General features: G+C 33.9%; 3 protein-coding genes and 1 long non-coding RNA gene across 5 annotated transcripts; 1 reads left to right on the top strand and 3 right to left on the bottom strand.

Annotated features, from left to right (window-relative positions):
• Window positions 1-3,625: 3,625 nt before the first annotated feature.
• Window positions 3,626-4,743, bottom strand: LOC143560223 (uncharacterized). Its single transcript, XM_077048566.1, has 2 exons — window positions 3,982-4,743; window positions 3,626-3,913 (listed from the first exon to the last, which is right to left on the bottom strand). Exons 1-2 carry the CDS (start codon window positions 4,411-4,413, stop codon window positions 3,758-3,760), a joined length of 588 nt encoding a protein of 195 aa, XP_076904681.1. The 5' UTR covers window positions 4,414-4,743; the 3' UTR covers window positions 3,626-3,757.
• Window positions 4,744-5,665: 922 nt separating this feature from the next.
• LOC143560225 (uncharacterized) lies at window positions 5,666-6,772 on the bottom strand. Of its 2 annotated transcripts, none has more exons than XM_077048568.1 (2): window positions 6,626-6,772; window positions 5,666-6,590 (listed from the first exon to the last, which is right to left on the bottom strand). In XM_077048568.1, the coding sequence occupies exon 2, from the start codon at window positions 6,390-6,392 to the stop codon at window positions 5,826-5,828; it is 567 nt and encodes a 188-aa protein (XP_076904683.1). In that variant the 5' UTR covers window positions 6,393-6,590; window positions 6,626-6,772; the 3' UTR covers window positions 5,666-5,825. The 2 variants fall into 2 exon arrangements, with proteins under 2 accessions (XP_076904683.1, XP_076904682.1); XM_077048567.1 differs by having other exon boundaries at window positions 5,666-6,586; window positions 6,621-6,772.
• A 4,000-nt stretch (window positions 6,773-10,772) lies between these two features.
• Window positions 10,773-12,008, top strand: LOC143560233 (AP2/ERF and B3 domain-containing transcription factor At1g51120-like). The gene has a single exon (XM_077048575.1). It carries the CDS (start codon window positions 11,040-11,042, stop codon window positions 12,006-12,008), a length of 969 nt encoding a protein of 322 aa, XP_076904690.1. The 5' UTR covers window positions 10,773-11,039.
• Window positions 12,009-13,416: 1,408 nt separating this feature from the next.
• On the bottom strand, window positions 13,417-15,011 carry LOC143560226 (uncharacterized). Its single transcript, XR_013140086.1, has 3 exons — window positions 14,838-15,011; window positions 14,434-14,753; window positions 13,417-13,491 (listed from the first exon to the last, which is right to left on the bottom strand). It is a non-coding gene; the product is annotated as an uncharacterized LOC143560226 (long non-coding RNA).
• Between the last annotated feature and the right edge of the window lie 5,366 nt (window positions 15,012-20,377).

The raw sequence follows: 20,377 nt of genomic DNA on the forward strand, positions 1-20,377 counted from the left end.
AAAGAACATTTTATTTAACAATTACGAAAACAAACATCAAACAGATATGCAAGTGTGTTATGGTAGATTAACTATATCAGAAAAAGAAATATTTGAAGTGAAAGAGAGTCTTTATGGAGCACAAAAAAGATTAGGCCAAAACAAAAGATGATTTATAGACCCGTAGACAAAACAAAAATCGCTATTTATAACTATAATTTCATATTTGTAAACACAATAATCAAAATCGGCTAAACTTGTATAAGATAACAAATATAATTGATATATGAAGCCGACTAAACTTGTATAAGATAGCAAATATAATTGATATATGAAGCCAACATAAGTAGTATACATGAAATACATCCCCAAGCCTATACATCAAAAAGTATGTAAAACACATAGAAAGAAGCAATTAAGAACGAAATGTGACCTAAACCGCCAGAGCAAGATATAACAAAAATGTTCTCTGATCGGAATTGAAGAATACGGTGGCCAGATCTGATCGTAATAGAAGAATATGGTGGCCGGATCAAATCGAAATAGAAGAATACGGTGGCCGGATTGTCGATGCATGGATGATAATTATGATAACAATTGCAGGATTGAAGAGAAGAGAGAATGGATTTTGGTAGGGCTTATATGAAAGACGGGGAAGAGTTGTTCTGGTTGATAGATGTAAATCCAGTCGGGTAAGGAGTGGAAACGGGTTTCTAAATGGAGTGTAGTGGGAGGCGGGAATATGAGTGTAATAGTGGTGTAAATGGATGACACGTGGCTTAAGAAAACTTGTATTTATTTAGTAGTATAGATTTATTTATTTTTTAATAACAAACAAAATTAAACATATCAATTTATGATAAATAGTTTCAATAAACATTAATAAGACTATTACCATTTTTTTAAAAAATTTAATGGTATTTAATTTATCTATATATAAAAGAATAGACAATGTGTTTGGTTTCCACAAACCCGACCCGTATGTATCATCACTCATACATGTATATTTCTCAACATGTCCTAAAGTTTCAAATCATAATATGATTTCCATGGCTGATATTTAGGTGTGACGGGTTTCGACAACCACTTGGGGTCCATTCAGACCGGAGCTTTCAAATACTATTAACAATAATAATATTTTTAAAAATTTAGAATTAAAAGCACAAACCTTTTATAAACCCGCTAATATTTTCAAAATACAATAAAAATTAGAATTGTATAATTTACATCCCAACTCAAAATTTTCATATATATATATATATATATATATATATATATATATATATATATATATATATAGGGGAGAGTTATACTAAAAAGAAGTAGTTTCCTAAACAGACTAGGAATAAATTATAGCCATTGTATCATGTTAATCAATGGTTGAGATTTAAATTACCAAAAACCGACATAGTTTTCTATAATTACTCTTTCACCACTATAACCGACATAGTTTATTAGAATTGTTCTTTCACCATATGTTGTAATGCCACTTGTCAAAAATCTATTAGTTCTTATCATTTTTAGGAAACTCTTTCTTTTTATTTGAACACTTTTATATATATATATATACACGATATATATATATATATACTAGTTTGATCCTCCCGTGTTACGAGAGTTTGTTTTAGTTTTTATTTTTAATCGTTTTGCTATTTTATGATGATTTATTTTATTTTTTAACGTAGGTTTGTTATATATATATATTAGTTTTTTATTATATTTTTTAGCGTTTGGGTTTTTCCAATTGAGATGTGTAGATTTTTAACGAACAAATATAAACGAACACGATATTTTTTTAAATGAACAAACATGATCACAAATATTTGTCTAATGAAAAAGGGGACGTTGATGTACTTGACGATGGTGGGTAGTATCGGAAGTTAATCGGCGATGGAGATGATAGACCAACAACAAAGAACATGTAAATTAGATAAATTAAAGATAAAATTGCCAAATGAGTCCCTGTGGTCTTTCTACGGAGTCACATTTAGTCTCTGCCAGAAATTATGAACTTCTTATATCCCCATGGTTTACAAACTGAACTATATGAGTCCCTCTGTCTAAGATCTGTTAAGTTTTCCATCCAAAAAAGCATGAAATTACTCTCGTACCCTTACTGATTATAAGAAATAAAATATCCCCCTTTCTTGTTCACTGATCAATTCACAAGCCCTGTTCAGACATGGAACCCTAAGCAGCCCATCATAGCCATTCATCACAGTCAGCGACAATTAACTCAAGCCGGCGACCATCCCGTTCATCACAGTCAGCGCTGGACTTCAATCCGTCCCTTCCTCCGTCAACAGCCCGTCAAGCAATCCTCCACAGCCCGTCACCCTCAAACCCTTACAGCCACGATCAGGTAACCTCAAGTGTTTACATAATCAGTTCATCACTTATGTATGTTTAAATCTGGTTTGAGATTTAATTTCAGTTTTTGTTACTTTGATATTTTGATTGCTTTTTATTAATTGATTATGTGTTTATGGTGTTGATTGATCAGGAGTATATCACAAGGTGCCACGGTCAATATTTTTGCGAAAATGTCACAATTTTCTTCATCTTTGTCAGCGAAATCTAGGTCGCAAGGTGTCGGTGCATCAGATTTGTTTTGCTCATGTGGTGCGGGTACGTGATATCGTATATCTCGGACGAATGCTAACCCCGGCCGACGTTTTTTGTGTTGTGTAAGTGTTGTTAATGTATTCAACTGATTTTTAACTTAATTTTGAATGATATTAGTTGGTATTTTTGTTAATTCCGAAAGAAATTAGTTGATTATATTGGATGGTTGATTGTGGTTGGTCATTACAGAAGGGTTCTTGTGGATGGCTAAGGTGGGCGGATACGCCTACTTGTCCCGGGTGTGAAAGGATCCCTGCATTGGTGAAAAGTATGAACAAGAAAGACGAGTATGCAAGAACCAAAGCCAAGGAAGTCACCAAGTTGAAGATTGTTTTAGGAATTAGTTGGATGCTTTTCCTTGTTTACGTTTGTATGTTTTGATTCTTGTGTTGTTTTTATTTGTACTTTGTAAACTTTTAATGGTTGAATGTTAATGGTAGTTGTTTATGTTCACTCTATTTATAGTTTTTAATGTTTATAAAGTAGACCATAGTTAATGTTTCATTTAAATACCAATACACATAACCAAGTTAAAAACAAAGTCAATACCATTACACAAAACCAAGTTCAAAACAAAGTCAATACCATTACACATAACCAAGTCCAAAACAAAGTCAATACCATTACACATAACCAAGTCCAAAACAAAGCCAATACCATTACACATAACCAAGTCCAAAACAAAGTCAATATCACATAACCATCCCAAAACTATAAAAAGTCAAGACCATCACCCAAGTGGCGCACCGGTGCAGGTTTTACGATTATGGCCAAAACCACCACACTTGCCGCATTTTACCGTGCCTCCTTTTCTTGTCATTCTTCCTCCCTTAGAAAACACTTTCTCAACCTCATCAACTCTTTTCGTCCTCTTCTCCTCAGCAACTCTATTTGTCCTCTTATCCCATGACTTGTTTCTCTTTTTCTTTGGCCTATCAATCTATGCAAAAGATGTAATAACATGTAGAATTAATACTTTTTTCAATATATGCAAAAGACATAATAACATTTGGATTGTTACCTGTTTATGATGTTTTGGTGGAATCAGTGTTGTTGGACACCGTGAAAGCATCCAATAATCTTCACTTGGGATTGGCATTATTTGGTTGTCATACACCTTTTCCCAAGTATTTAACCAGTAAACCTCAGACACTCATTGCTCGGGTATGCCAACATTCATAGTATTGATAGCCATGTCATTTATAGCCGCCACCGCATGTTTACACGGCATCCCTGTCAAATCCCTCTTCCTACAAGTGCATGTTTTGTATTTCACGTTCACCACGCATTGAGACCTTATACTGTTCACCTATCAATATAAAAAGCAACTTTAGAATAAAAAATTAAGAATAACAAATGGCGTGTATAGTATTTTACCTGGTAATTATGAGCATCCACCATAAGAACAGTCAATTGTGAAGCCTCGGTCTTGATTTCTTCAAATGTGTTTGTAGCATTTGGCGTTAACGGGCCTGCAGCCTTTGAAACCATCTTTCTCACATTGATAATCCGCCTTGTCATGTATTTTCTGATATACTCCAAGCATGTGATCACAGGTTTGTCCCTTGCTCCAACTAATTGCTTGTTAAAGCTCTCACACATATTGTTCAACTGCATATCACACTTTGCCCTACCTGAATAATGTGCTTTTGACCATGATTTAGCTAGAATCTGATTGAGCCAATCATATAATGTAGCATCTGCTTCTTTTATTTCCTCCATGGCTTTCAAATAGTAAGGAATGGAAGTGGCACCGGCCGCTTTTAAGAACATATTTTTGAACACATCTCCACGCCATTGCTTTCTCATGTTCTCAAGGATGTGTCTAACGCAAAATCGATGCTCAGCCCTAGGGAACACGTTTTGTAATGCTGGAATTAGGCCCTAAGACAGAAAATTAAAACAACATTAACAACATTAAAAACAACATTTGCAGCATTAACAGCAACAAATACAGCATTAACAACAACAAATACAACATTTACAGCATTAACAACAACAAATACAGCATTTACAGCATTAACAGCAACAAATACAACATTTACAGCATTAACAGCAACAAATACAGCATTTACAGCATTAGCAGCAACAAATACAGCATTTACAGCAACAAATACAGCTTTAACAACATAAAAAACAGCAATTCACAGCATAAAAAACAGCATTTGCAGCATTAAAAAAACATTTGCAACATTAAAAACAGCATTTGCAGCAAAAAAAACATCATTTACAGCATAAAAAGAGCATAAAAACAGCATTTACAACATCGAATTACCTTTTGACGGTCACTAATAAAAGTGAAGTTAGCACCCTGGTGGGCAAATCAAGGGTATCTTTAAGGCACTCTAAGAACCATGTCCACGAGTGTAGAGTTTCAGCTTCCACTAGTGCAAAAGCAACTGGATAAATACACATGTTAGCATCAAGACTTACTGAAGTCAAGATTTGACCTGGAAATGGGCCTTTCATAAAACATCCATCTAGCCCCAAAAATTCTCTTCCCAACATTTGATAACCTTTCTTTGTAGCACCATAACATATATAAACCCTCCTAAATTGCCTAGTACGACTGTTAGGGTCAAGACATGGTTCAACATCTACCTTGACATGGCTACCAGGGTTGGCTTTTACTAGTTGTTCAAGGTACGCTCTTAGCATACCGTATTGTTGTATAAAATCACCATCCTTTTTATCATTAGCAACCTTCTTTGCTCTTCTAACTTTCAATTCGGAAACGTGGATTTGGTGCTTCTTTTAAATTTGGTCTTTAAGAGATTTAACGGGGATTGTAGGATTGGTTTCAATTTCTAGCTCGATCTCCCGCGCTATGGTGCCTATAGTGTATAGACTAACAACCCTAGTTTGGAGACATTGATGTTTGGTGGATATTGTCTTTACACACCATTGATCTGAAATGGATGGACTTGAGATCTGAATTGCCCAAGGGCACGTGGGTTTAGTGTTCCTTTTTGTGACACTTTGAGCCTTAGGGTTTTCACTAGTTAGCAAGTTTGATCCCTCACCACTAGTCAAAGTAGGATTTTTACCCAAACATACAACTCTATATCTTATGTTGTCATTTTTCTTAATGTAAAGATCTCTTCTTGATGCCACTGCATATGTTTTAACCATTTCATTCAACGTATCCTTATTTTCAATTAGCTGACCGACATAGAATGGGCATGCATCACTCCCGGGCCCGGGACAAATTTCTTTCCTTCTTATCCTTTGCTTACCGTATTCAACACAGTGGAATTATCTTCATCACTGTAAACAAGGTCAACGTCAATACTCTTCTCCTGTTCATCACTTTCATAATCATCCAAGGCATTATCTGTGGCGTTATAAACTTCAACCACATCGGCATCAACATTATACTTGAAGACACTCATGTCAACTTCTACATCTTCCAAATAATCAGAACCATTTTCTTCAACAGCGTAATCTGGATCATCCTCTGTTTCATATGAATCTGATTCATGTGAATCGGTTTCATCACAATCTACCTCATTTAACCTCTTCGTTGTGTATTCTATATTAACATCAACTTCATCAACTTCATTTGCAAAGTCAAAATGGGAAGAGGACGATAAATTGTTTATCAACTGTGAATGCCCATGTTCAACATATATCTCAATCACCTTAATCCCACCTCTTACAATATCAAATATTTTCTTAAAATCAAGATTGTCACACAGTGGATGCATACCCCAATCCATACACTTATTTGGTTCTCTAAAATGAAAGTAAAGTACCTCGTTAGGAGGATATCCTAGATTCCTTGCCATATCCACCAAATCATCCTTAACAATTTTTCCAACCTCGACATTGTCAATGAAAACTGACCGGCCTCCCCCGTAAGCTCTACCGGGAAATTAAGAAAACTCACCACCATGGAAAATATTAAATGTAAATAAGTTATTATCATTTGTAATTAAAAAAAAGAATCAATCTTTTATAATGGTTTTGAATTAAATAAAACCTAACTGTGATCCACCATGGAAATTGAATAAAACCTAACTGTGATTTTCAAACAAAAACATTAATCAATATGTTAAAACAAAAAAAAAACTAATAAGAACTTACTGTAACTTTCTATATAAAAATCCTCATCAGTAAGGCGCAGCCTCCACACTCGCCAATTATAATTTTCGTCACACCTTTGAACGACACCTGGAAAATCCGACACATCTACAACCGGGGCTGCAAAATCCATCAGAAACACGGCTGAAATTGAATGGCTGAATGGCTTGAAGGCCGGCGCCGACGCCGATGCTGACTGTGTTATTGATGGTCGCCGGGATTCAATTGAAGGTCGCTGGTTTTTTTTGGATCCTCGCTGTGGACGACTGTGAACGGCTATGTAATATTGATTGAAAAGGGTAAATAGTTTTAGGGTAAATAGTTTTAGGGCAATATTACATAATTACCCTTATTTAAACGGATAACTTAACGTGATTTTAGACGGAGGGACTCATGTAGTTCATTTTGTAAACCATGGGGATGTAAGAAGTTCATAATTTCTGGCAGGGACTAATTATGACTCCGTAGAAAGGCCACAGGGACTCATTTAGCAATTTTCTCTAAATTAAATTATGGTTTGATAATGAATATGTTTACCAATAAATGAAATGTTATAACCCATTTGAGGGCTATTAGGTTTGAGGGCTATTATTTCACAAGTCAATCAGATGTTATAACCCGTTTAAGGGCATGAGTCCATGACCCGCGTAAGTTTGATTATGAAATAGTTTCATAAATAAATGAGATGTTATAACATATTTAAAGACTATCCGGGTTTGGTGATACCCATACCCACGAATTCGGGTCAAGTGCATGAGAAGACTCCATTTAGAAATCAAGCAATCTGATGACTCTAGAGAATGGAGAAACAACCTGAAGGTGACACATAGGATTTAATGGTAGGCAATTATATATATATATATATATATATATATATATATATATATATATAAACGGGTTAAAATAAAAATATATAGTTTTGTAGGAAGATTAGGAATAAAATAAATTTTAGAGTTAGAAAACTATGTAGCCTAAATCCTAGATCTTAGAAAACTATTTGGTAGATCATAAATTCAATGGCTTAGATTTATTCTTACTCTTCCTAGAAAACTTTTTATTTTTATTATAACTCACCCCTATATATATATATATATATATATAATATAAACGAAGACATAAAAATCCTACGCGTCGCGAAGTGGTCGCTCCCCCTTTTTTGGAGTCACCAGATTTGCTTGATTTTTAAATGGAGGTTTCTCATGCATTTGACCCGAATTCATGGGTATGGGTCTTACCAAACCCATATATTCCTTAAATGGGTTATAACATCTCATTAAATTAAAAATTATTCTCACCAAATTATTTATGTAAAAATCCTATAAAATAGGATATAATAAAAAATAATATCCTTTTTATTTTAAAAAAGATATATATATTATTTAAATTAAAAAACCAATTTGATAGTAAAAAAAATAAACTGGTCTTGGGTCTCATTAAAACCATATAGCTTTTAAACTGGATTATAACATCTTATTTATTTGTAAAACAATTTATCATCAAACCATATGTGTATTATTAACTTTTATACAATAAAAAATATAAATTAAAAAAATAAATAAATATTAGAACAAACAATATAAAACAACCCCCGTAATACGGGGGATAAAAACTAGTATATGTATAAAAGGGTTCAAATAAGAATAAAGAGTTTTCTAGAAATGTTAAGAACCAACAAACTTTTGACATTTGACATTACAAATTATGGTGAAAGAACAATTCTAGAAAACTATGTCGGTTATAATGATGAAAGAGTAATTCTAGGAAACTATGTCGGTTATTGGTAATTTTAAATCTCAACCATTGATTAACATGATCTAATGGCTATGATTTATTCCTAGTCTTCCTAAGAAATTACTTATTTTTGGGATAACCCTCCCCTATATACTATAACCGACATAGTTTTTTAAAATTGTTCTTTCACCATATGTTGTAATGACACTTGTCAAAAATCTATTAATTCTTAATATTCTTAAAAAAATCTTTCTTTTTGTTTGAACTATTTTCCCTCTCTCTCTCTCTCTCTCTCTCTCTCTATATATATATATATATATATATATATATATATATATATATATAGAAAAGAGTTCAAATAAAAAGAAGTTGTTTCATAGGAATGGTAAGAACCAATAGAATTTTGACATTTGCATTAAAACCTATGGTGAAAGAACATTTATAAGAAACTATATCGGTTATAATGGTGAAAGAGTAATTGTAGGAAACTCTGACGGTTTTTTGTAATTTTAAATCTCAACAATTGATTGATATGATCCAATGACTATGATTTATTCCTAGTCTTCCTAGGAAACTACTTGTTTTTAGGATAACCCTCCCACACACACACATATATATATAGATAAAAGATCCAATACAATAATCCCTAATCATACATTACGTACGCGAGTTCCTACACTATTGATTTCAAAATCACGTGATGACAATATTGTAAATTTCAACAACTATTGATTTCAAATACTATTAACAATAATAATATCTTTAAAAATTTAGAATTAAACCCACAAACCATTTATAAACCCGCTAATATTTTCAAAATACAATAAAAAATTAGAATTGTATAATTTACATCCCAACTCAAACTTTTCAATTTTTTTTAATATAAAAAGCCTATATATGTTTAAAACAATAAACAAATGTGCTAAACAAATAAACGATACATTGCATATTTGCTTACCCAAATTGAAATAAAGGGGTTTGGTGCTTGAGACCCTAATTACATCGCACTTATCGCTATGCCTAAATTAAATCGCTCACTATTAATGGTATGTCCAAATTATAATTATTATATTCAGGGTCTGATTAAACATGAAAATATTTGATCAAATCAAATAGGTTTATTATTAGAAAGTTGTTGAAAAAAAAATAAATTGACAAATGAAATAAGGCAAATTTACAAAATTTCAGGGGTTATGACTTGTTTCACAAGTTAATAAATAATATATGCCTATGTAACCGATGCCGTATCTTTTAATGTCGATCATTACTGGATCTTTGTACAAATTAAAATATATAGACTCGTAATATTTTACTAACTAGCCGTTTCAAAACATAGTCCTTTCAAGAGAAATACAAACAAAACAAAATTCATACCAATCATCGTGAATCATATTTATTAAATGGAAGATCTATTATAGAAATGGCTTTGGATCGTTTTTAGAAACTTGATTTAATTCCATAAATCACTCCAATTTCTTCTCTTGAATTCATTCAATTAACCTTCTCTCTTTATATAAATATATTTCTTCATCCTACACCAAAATCATCTTCCTACCAGCTTATTCAGATACCAGAGGTACGCTAGTTGCAGATTTCAACTTTTTCTTCACGTTTCCCTTTCATGCATTCATATGTTTATAGTTGTATTCTTTCTTTTTATTTTGAAACTCCTAAATACTCCTTGTAAAACCACCTGTACCTACACCCCGCACCTTTTAAAAGATTACAGTTGCTTTTGATTGTTTATGCATTCAGTGGCGGGTCCTGAATTTTTGGCCAACGGGTTTTATTATTTTCGGTGTTCAAAATTTTCGGGTCGGTTGTTGTTCGGGTCGAGTTGACATGTGAAACATAATAAAAAAAGCAAAGTCAATAAATCACATCAAGCATGATGTCATTCAGAATGAGAATTTTTTTTTTATTATAAATTCTTAAATTTGTTAGTTGAATGGTATGAGCCCACGGTGAGTGATTTAAACATTTAAAACACAAAACCATTGAGAAAATAAAGAAAAACAGCCATTAATATTTAGTAGGATTAAAAGAAAGAAAAATACACTAAAAAAATAGTGTTGTAAGAAAAAAAAAACAGCAAACCGGAGGATTGTCTGGTAAAATAAGGAAGTATCCACCAAGCCACAACAATCTTAGTGGTAAGGGTTTCAAGTAATAATTCTTATGGGGTCTTTAAAAAAACAATATACTGTCTCTAATAAAATTTTAAAAAACATTGGTGTCCCGGGACTCTGATCCTTACCTTGTGGCTCCGCCCCTGTATGCATTCATATTTTTTTAGTTGTTTTCTTGTTTCTTTTTTTCTTTTGGAACGGCATACTATCATATTCCTAAATTCTAAATACTCCTTGTTAAACCACCTATACCTACACCCTTACCTTTTAAAATTTTACAGTTGCTTTCGATTTCTTATTTCAATATATATATGTTATTACCATACATCACTTCCATCGAAACATTCTAAATATTTGTCCCTCAAAAAAGTATACAATCTTATTAACATGAGATTCTTTGCATGCATGTACATGTATTTATTATGTTTTATGTTTCACTGAACACTTTGATGTAACTATGTTGTTTATAGGAATTAATTAACGGAGAAATATATGGAACCAGGATATGTGAATAATTATGTTACAGAAATTGATAACAATGGTTATCTACAAAAATACAAAGGGGTGGTCCCACAACAGAATGGGAATTGGGGGGCTCAAATATACACAAACAACCAGCGTATATGGTTAGGAACCTTCGAATCAGAAAGAGATGCAGCTATAGCTTATGATAGGGCATCAATGAAGTTAAGAAGTGCTGATTCACCAAGAAACTTCCCGTTGACTGAGTCAACTGTTCTAGAATCAAACTTCCAAAGTCATTACTCCGAGGAACGGATTCTGGGTATGATCAAAGACAGGTCGTATCAAGCAAAGTTTGAAGATTATCTGAGGCAGAAGAAGGGTCAAGAGAATGACAATATTTTAGGTGTTGAGAATGGGAATTTAGGGTTTTGTTGTAGGGTGCTTTTTCAAAAGGAGCTGACTCCAAGTGATGTTGGTAAGCTTAATAGGTTGGTTATACCTAAGAAATATGCTGTGAGGTATTTTCCACGTGTACCCGACGACGTGTCGCAAGGGTTTGCTAATGACGAGGTGACATTGCCGTTTTACGATACTAAAAAAAGGTTGTGGAAATTTAGGTATTGTTACTGGAAAAGCAGCCAAAGTTTTGTGTTCACTAGGGGGTGGAATCAGTTTGTGAAAGAAAAGAAACTAATGCCAAAGGACAAGATAACCTTTTATTATCAAGAGAATCTTGAAATGCAGAATATGGGGTTTTGGGTGATTGACACGTGTAAGTCTACGAGCCGTAGCGGAGAAAGTTTTAAACTTGGTATGGAAGCAACTGAAGATACTTTTAAGCATGACCGCAAGATGGATGGTGATGATCAAGTGAATAGTGAGATGGAAGATGATCAAGTGAATAATAGTGAGATGGAAGAGGATCAAGTTATGCAAACAGGCAATGTAAACACTCATGGATTTAAGCTTTTTGGTGTCCACATATTTAAAGAGTAGATGGATTAATGCTTGTTTTAAGATAGAGAGCATGTGTTCTTTTTAACAACTATATATCTATGTTTTAGTATATCAATCTCAGTCAGGACCTTTTTTTGGTTATGATATTATCCAATCTACAACTTAGACTTAGACTTATTTAATTAGCCTCTTTTGTAAAGACTTATGTTCTAGACCATATCCCCAGAAGTTTGGTTATATTGTCGGCAATGGTTATTCACACATCCTTTTTGAATATTCACACCCCCTCTTAACACATATATTATCTCTACATACACCCTATAAATAACCCATCCCATATTGTCTCAAAATGAAAGGGGGTTTTAAGCGATTTTCACTTTTGAATGATTCATAAGTAAGAATATGCATTTACTAAACTAAAACTTCTTCTCCCAACAACATTTCTTGCATGTATGATCGAAACCAACTTCAACTATCATTATCATGATTCATGATAACCTATGCCAATTTGTAGAAACAATAGCCATTGTGTTGTATCAACATTTCAAATTTCTTACCACATGAGCCGCCCAACTAAAATTTCAAATCCCTATTCTTTAATCTTTCAACGCCTACACACTCCTCTTGTTCATGCAATCAAACATGCAATATAATATAATTATTTATTCGCTTCATATTATTAATTAACTAGTTTATTCACCCGTCGCGTTACGGCGGGGTTAGGTTTTTTCGTTATCCTTTATTGTTAAGGGTTGGGTTTTTTCATTTTCTTTTGTTTATGAAAGTGAACAACATATTCTCTCGCACTTGCCTTCCTATGATTTTCCTGAGATTGTATGGTATAACTATGTTTGTACGCATGTAGTAAGACTAATGTTAACATACTACTATTAAATTTATTTTGCGGATAGGTAATATTACAACCATTATTTATATACCAAATGTGTTTTGCATTTCCAAAGTTAGGAGCTTGCATCACATGTATTAGGTTGCTTTTGGGGGACTGTTCAGTTGTTCAAAAAGACCGTGTAGCATCATGGTTGTGCAGCATCCTGCCTATTAGCTAGCAAAACATTCTTGAGTTGGTCTTCTAAGCTAAGAGTTGTAGGCGCTTGTCCTCGTTGGTTGTTTCAGCTTCTTTGTCTGGTATTGCAAATTGCAGTTGTCGTTTCGATGGGACTGTGGATGCAACACCTGAAGTGTACGTTGTACAGTTGGTAATTATAGTTTGCAAAATATTAAAGTATGGTATTTTACATAGGTTTAAAGTATTTACCTGAGGTGTATATGATTGCCTGTCGGTTCAACGATGCTGAAGGTGCCGGTGTGTTGGGTGGTGGGATTGCGTCTGTTACCCTTGCTGCATTTAACATCATTTTGGTTATGGTGTTATAAAAATATGTGATTTGATTTATTGTATTGACCAATTAATAATTTATAACCGGTGAACTCTTCTTTGGATCTGATGGGGATGATGTGTGTGTTTTTTCAGCTATCATGGATGTGTCATTGCTGTTGTTTTCTGCAGATGATAATACTTAAGTTAACTTATTCCTTCTGCAAGTAATAATAACATTTTGTTAGTGAGCTGAATTAAACCTATATTAAACTAACCAATTTCAAATATAAGTTTTGGTTAATTTTAAGCATATTGAATTCGGTTATTTAACGCTTTTAAGTCTTTGTCCCCAAAACAAAAGCGATTTTTAGTTTAGGTATGGCAATGGGTCGGGTTTGGGACGGGTCTATGTATTCCCAAACCCATACCCCGATTATTAAAGCCCGTCCCAGACCCATCTCAAACCCATCGGGTATCGGGTATACCCGTGGGTTTCGATATCACGTTAGTGCATTAAAAATACCCGTTGAGTATACGTAACTCAAAACTCGTCAAATATCTTTCGGGTTTTAACAAAATATATCTAATCAAGTACATTATTGCATCAGCTAACTATTAAAGCACATTGTCGTATTCTTCTTGAATCCATATTTGTTACATAGAATATACATTACATCAGATAAAAGGAAAAATGTTCAAACATCTTAAAAATGAGTATATATAAATAAAGAAAATTATGTTGGGTTACTCGGGTATATAATCGGGTAAACGAGTCTATATTATCAGGTGATCGGGTCGGGTAATCGGGCATAATACAAATCACATATCTATTCTAAACCCGTTAAAATTTTCAAGAGCAATCCCAGACCGTCCCATACCTTAATGAGACGGGCATTACCCATTTCCATCCCTATTTTTGTATTGTATTATAAAATGAGCTTCTAATGTATGAACAAAGCGCATCTACTTGCGCAACATTTGTTTTTAATTTTATTTATTTATTTTGGTGTTGTTTAATAGCTTTAGAACTCTCAAAGTAAACTGTGGGTTGTTCAACTTTTAAGTTGTGATGAATATCATTACCTAAAAACTTAAAAGCATGCACACTACATTTAGTATGGATACCTTGTGAAATTAGCTGCTGTTGCTCAGGAATTGGTGGCACTTCTTATGGAATTTCATGAGGTATGTGAGTTTCTTCAAGGACTTTGTTGCATGTAAATCTTGTCGATCCTTGCTGGACGCGGTTGTTGAATTGGAGTTGGAACTTCTTTGTCTGGCCAATAATTACATGCAGTGGATCTGGTAGTGTATTGGGATCTTCAAAGGATTTTTCAACCACCATTGTCATTGCATCTAGTTGCGTCAATGAGTAAACAGCCTCGTCAAACAGTGTAGTTGTTGTAGTCCCTGTTTCGTCTTCGATAGTTACATTGACACGGTACCTATATTTAAATTCTTTTGTTAGTATTTAAATGGAATGTTTATGCAGCATGTATTAAAAAAGTTGTTATAGTTGATAGTCTTACATGAATCTTTGTTGTAGTTCATTTGGATGGTTACCACACATCCATCAGAGGCCAATCAAACGTAGTTTTCGATTACACTGGATGCACCCTCGATAAAACCACTTTCGTCCATAGATGAGATCTATGATGGAGGCGATGCAAGAAAATCTTCGTTCCTATTGGCGTTTAACATTTAGTGTCAATATTGCAAATTGAATGTATTGTAACACGCTAAACTCAAAAAACTTACATTGTTCTGTGTCGGATTCATCTGTAGTAATTGTGAGATTGTGAAACGACCTATTTGGTTGTTTGGTATATTGGCATACCTCATTGTAAACCTGTGTACAATATAGTTTTTAATTGTACTATGTGTTCTATGTAGGTTTTAAAAGTAGTGTGTCTGAGGGTATGCTTGGTTTTTACCGTTCGATTAACTCATTGGTTTCAAGAACACATGGATTGATGTAGACGTGTGTAGAAGCGGTTGACTCAAGCTGTAAATCTTCATATTCTTTTACCCTCATTGAAGTGATGGCTACTATACATGAAAAATTTGCATTAGCGAGGCTTTCTATGTCAACCATATCAATTGTTTCTTCCCAAAGAGCCACTTCAATGAATTTTTTATTCAAACGGTATCATTATATGTTAAGATGGTTGGTTCGGCAATTGTACCTGTGTACAATCAATAATGCACGTGTTGTGGTGTATGCGCTTGTGTCTTACTCTGCATCTTCCAATAGAAATTTCAACAAGCTTCGTCCTGATGATGTTGGTCTGTTTGTGGTTATCGAGTCAAAACGCCCTATGAAATCTGTAATGTACATGTTCATTAGTGCATACATAATGTGTCTGGTAAATATAAATACGCTGATTTTTTTACACCTTGATATACATCTATTTATACATCTCGAATCCTATGTAAAGTTGTGTTTCCGTAATGTTTTAAGTTCGTTTAAGTTCGAGTTTTGTTTATCTTGTATTAATTTAGGTTTTGAGTCAAATTTTATATATTTATCGTGTTTTAACTCTTTTGGTGTCTTGCATGTTTTACTTAATTCTTTCTATCTTTTCATGTGAAGTTTAAGTACGTTTTGCTCGTTAATGATTACATGATTGTTCCACTTAGCGTTTCGATTTATTTTCATGTAGATGGTTATTTGTAAGAAAAGAAGGTCTAGAAGGTTCTAAATGTTACTTGGAGTTCAAGAGAGGGATCTAACATGGTTAAATAATAAATAAAAGAAAAAAACGAAAATTCCTCAAAAAAGGGCGCCGCACCGCGCCTAGGCAAATGCCCAGGATGCCTAGGCCGGGCGCCTAGGCCTTCTGGTCAGCCAAAAATTGCAAGCCCAAGCCCATTCTCGCTTATATAAACATCTTCATTCCCTATGCGATCGGAAGCTTTTTGGCAGCCGATTTCAAGAGTTTTTCCAAGGTTTTGAAGGTGATTTGAAGCTAGGAACTAAGGAGGATCGAGAGAGCTTTCATCCGGGTGTTCAAGGATCAATCGCAAAGGGTTTTATTGCTCTAACTTTCGTTCCTTGTTCATTATTCTTGATGTCTTTCCTCTTTGTTTTTAAGACTTGTTTAGGATTGTTTTTAATAATGATTCTAGGCTAGACTTCATGTCTACCTAGGTTTGATGAACATGTTTGAGACTTGACTCTTGCTTTGGACTTATGCTTTGATTATGGTTTGTTGATTTAATAGTAAAAGACTTGATTTTGCTTTCATGATGCATATGAAGGTTTATTATCTTGATTGATTGTTAATTATAGCTTCACATAGATCTTTTATCTTTTGATTGTGTTCTTTAGATTTAGGGTTTATGTTTAAATCATTACTTGGTGTTTTGATTATTGTGATTAAATGGGCCCATTAGATCATAGAAGCTTGTTGATAGTTGGTTAAGGTTTTAAATGTTTTGCTAAATTCTAATAGCTGTAAGGTGAGGAGTTGTTTATGTGTCTTGGTCAATTGCATGCTAGGATAGTAGTGACAATATTCTTGCTTATTGTGTTGATCCATGTTCATGATGTCATGTTAGTTTATCAAGTTATCTAGGGTTTAGTGTTTCGTAAGATTGCTTGCTTTAGATACTATTAATTAACCCTAATTGATGACTTTGCGGAAATCAATTCAACTGATTGCTTAATAATCTAATAATTGTTCTTTGGGATTTCATTTGATTCAGTCAAAGGTCCTTAGGGTTTGTTAGATGAACACGTTTAGAAATCAGTTTCCATAGTCATGTTATTTGTCCATTGCTTGATGATTGTTGATGCATGGGATTCTTACCTAGGTAGATTCCTTCTCTGATTGGTTTCGATCTTGTGGTTAATTGCTTGTCTCTCGTTTGCTTGTTTATTTATTTTCTTAGTTTAATCTTAGTTTAATATTAGTTTAAAAATCCCCCTTAAAACATTAATAATAAATAGTCGTGTCGTAAGTCTAGTCTAATTAGTTAATTAACGTAATTTATAGAGTCCCGTGGGTTCGATATTCCGGACTTACTTAGCTTTAGTACAATTGACAGGTTCACTTGCCGGTGTTTTGTGTAGTTGAGTCTTAAGTCTAGTTTTTATTACTTGTTAATTTAGTTCATATTTAATTGACTATTTTAAGCACATCAAGTTTTTGGCGCCGTTGCCGGGGACTTTTGGCGATTGGGTTGCTAGCTTTGATTGGACTTACTTGCTATATACGTGCTATTGTGTTTTTGCTTTTGAGTTTTTAGGGTTTTAGTTAATTAGATAATTACGTGTTTATTATTTTTTTTGTTTTGAGTCGTAGGTGTCTAATTGTCCGTGTCTTTTGCTTGTTTAGACTCTTGTAATTATGTGTGAAATTTGTAATGGACCTCACTTTATCATTAAATGTCCATAAAATAGTAACCTTAATTGTGATACGTGTGGTGATCCTCATTTACACTATGATTGTCCATACAAGGGTTCTCGCTTTATTTGTTATAGATGCGCTGGTTGTTATATGACTCGTGTATGTCCATATAATCGTACTAACCCTTCTGTGTAGCCGGTGCAAAATTTTTCACAGGGACCTTTTCCGTATTATTTGGATAATTCGTATCAGCAACCTCAGCAAAACCAGGAGTAGTGTTATGATCAATTTTCTAATAGTCTTTCTGATGAGGATGGGTAGGATAGAAAAGATGTTGGTCCAATACATGGCTACAGATACCCATAAGATGTTCGTTGAGCATGATACCATCTTCAAAAATTATCAGGATATTATTACAGATCTCCAACGTCAAGTAGAAGAAATTTCTAGGAGACTGGATGAAGAAGATGAAATGGAGAGGTTGAGATCCTTGGAATATGTTGAGCACCCAGATGAGGAGATCATTCAAGTAACAGAGACAAAAATGGATGTTGAAGTCCCACATCCGGTTTCACATGCTATTATTGATTTTTGGAGTGACTCTGATGATGAGATAAATGAAGAGGAGAGTGTGCAGCTGGAGGAGCAACTGACACCTGGTTATAAGTATGATGCGGAAGGAAACTATTTGGGATACATGAATCGGTTAGGCGAGTTGTTCCCGACGTTTCCAGAAGAAGGGAAAGAGCCAATCATGAAATATGTAGATGAAGAAGAGGATCTCATCCCGGATACGGAGACACGAATGCTGATGAAATCCCACCTCAGGTGTCACAGGTATATGTTGCTAATTGTACTGAGTTTTGTAGTGACTCCGATGATGATTGTGACAAGGAGGAGTGGGCTGCATATCTGAGATCAGTTATGGTGAAACCTGTGTTTGAGGAAGAGATAGAATTGGGAGAGTCATTCGAGCTAATGTTTGGTGTTGAGGATATGGTTAAAGTTGATAATGAGCTTAATGAGGAAGATGAATTCTTGAATATGGAGTTGGATGGATTGTCGGATTATGACGGGGGAGACACATTAGACGTTAATGAGGATGTTGCGTTTTTCGAGGCCCTCCTTGTAGAGGATAGTGTAGATGAGGATGTGGTGTTAGAGGAAGAACACTATTAACGACCCGTGGATTGTGGTTTGAATGCTTCTCGGGAATTAAAACCACGGGAGAAGGTCGAGGATGATAGGTTACCTGAAAACCGAAGTTGCGTATATTTTAGGAGATGGTCTACGGGAGTGAAAAAGCCATTAAATGTCAAACACGACCAGTATTCTCGATATTTACAACGCATGCGGCTCTTTCCAGGTAAGTTTAAATATAGGTGGTCTGAACCGTTACTGATTTTTAATTCTAATTTAATATTTTGCGGTTCCATCATTGATATATTAATGTTTGATAAATTTCGGGTGGAACTAAACGGGTTAGATAGGGTCCAGATAAAGGAGAAACCTCCTGATTAAGTTCAAGTGTGGGGAGGTTTCGCGGAGTTTGTATATTTAATTGAGTCACTAACGTAGTTTTTTGTAGTTTTTTTTGTTTTTGTATTTTTGAGTTTTGCTAGGTAAAAGAAAGATTGAGTGAACTAGAGAGATGATCCCCAAGAAAAAGTATATTGAAAAAGACAAGTGTGGGGATGGAGTAGCAGTGGGGCCGTATACTTTATATTTATTTATTTGCTGCTAATTATTCATGTTTTATTTGTGGGTTGACGTACTTTAATTGCATAATATCTATAATTATGATAAGATATATTTCTAGATATTGTTTGTTGAATTTTTGCCGCTTACGTTCGTGTGTGAGAGAAGGAGTTACTATTTGCTGAGCACGTTCGTAGTTGGAGGGCAATCATGGAAGAAGACTTTGGCATCATGTTTCATGCGCATATTACCAGCTAAGTCTTTTCCATTATCTAGCTTATTAACTGTTTATTTTGCTTTTGTTTTAGTTTTTAGATTTTCAATTTTTTGTAGTCCGACTTTATTTTATTTTTATTTTTATTTTAAGTCGTCCTTATCCTTACGTTCGTGTGTGAGAGAAGGAGTTACTATTTGCTGAGCACGTTCGTAGTTGGAGGGCAATCATGGAAGAAGACTTTGGCATCATGTTTCATGCGCATATTACCAGCTAAGTCTTTTCCATTATCTAGCTTATTAACTGTTTATTTTGCTTTTGTTTTAGTTTTTAGATTTTCAATTTTTTGTAGTCCGACTTTATTTTATTTTTATTTTTATTTTAAGTCGTCCTTATCCTTACATTGAGGACAGTGCAAAATTTAAGTGTGGGGATATGATATTTGAGTCTCGTAGTTTAAATTGAGTTTAAATTTAAAAAAAGAAAAAAAAATTGAAAATTTTAAAAATTATAAAAAATATTGAAAAATGTTTTAAAAATGTCTATTGAATTTAGTTTTTTGCGTAAAAGTGGGAGATGATGATATTTATCAGGAAATCGTTTTTCAAACTACTAATAATATGAGATAAATAAAAGAAAGCGCACTTAACTTGGGATGTGTCGGTAGGCTCAGCCTTGCAAATGAAAGGGCAAATTTGATAAAATGGTTAAATCGGAAATATTTTGTGGGTAAAGTGTTTTGTCCGTGGAAAATAAGTAATGAAAGGTCATGCCATACTCAAGCCTTAATAATTGGTATGAAAAG

Source organism: Bidens hawaiensis, unplaced genomic scaffold, assembly GCF_021521415.1.
Source record: "Bidens hawaiensis isolate Kalapana, Puna unplaced genomic scaffold, B.hawaiensis_p1.1 tig00020241_1, whole genome shotgun sequence".
NCBI lineage: Eukaryota > Viridiplantae > Streptophyta > Magnoliopsida > Asterales > Asteraceae > Bidens > Bidens hawaiensis.

Excerpts from the sequence above, each read along its gene's own strand:
- LOC143560223 (XM_077048566.1), bottom strand. The coding sequence starts at position 4,413 with ATGAGAAAGCAATGGCGTGGAGATGTGTTCAAAAATATGTTCTTAAAA. Across the intron at positions 3,914-3,981 it reads TGGATGCTCATAATTACCAG|GTGAACAGTATAAGGTCTCA; the intron begins GTAAAATACTAT and ends TTATATTGATAG.
- LOC143560225 (XM_077048568.1), bottom strand. The coding sequence starts at position 6,392 with ATGGCAAGGAATCTAGGATATCCTCCTAACGAGGTACTTTACTTTCAT.
- LOC143560233 (XM_077048575.1), top strand. The coding sequence starts at position 11,040 with ATGGAACCAGGATATGTGAATAATTATGTTACAGAAATTGATAACAAT.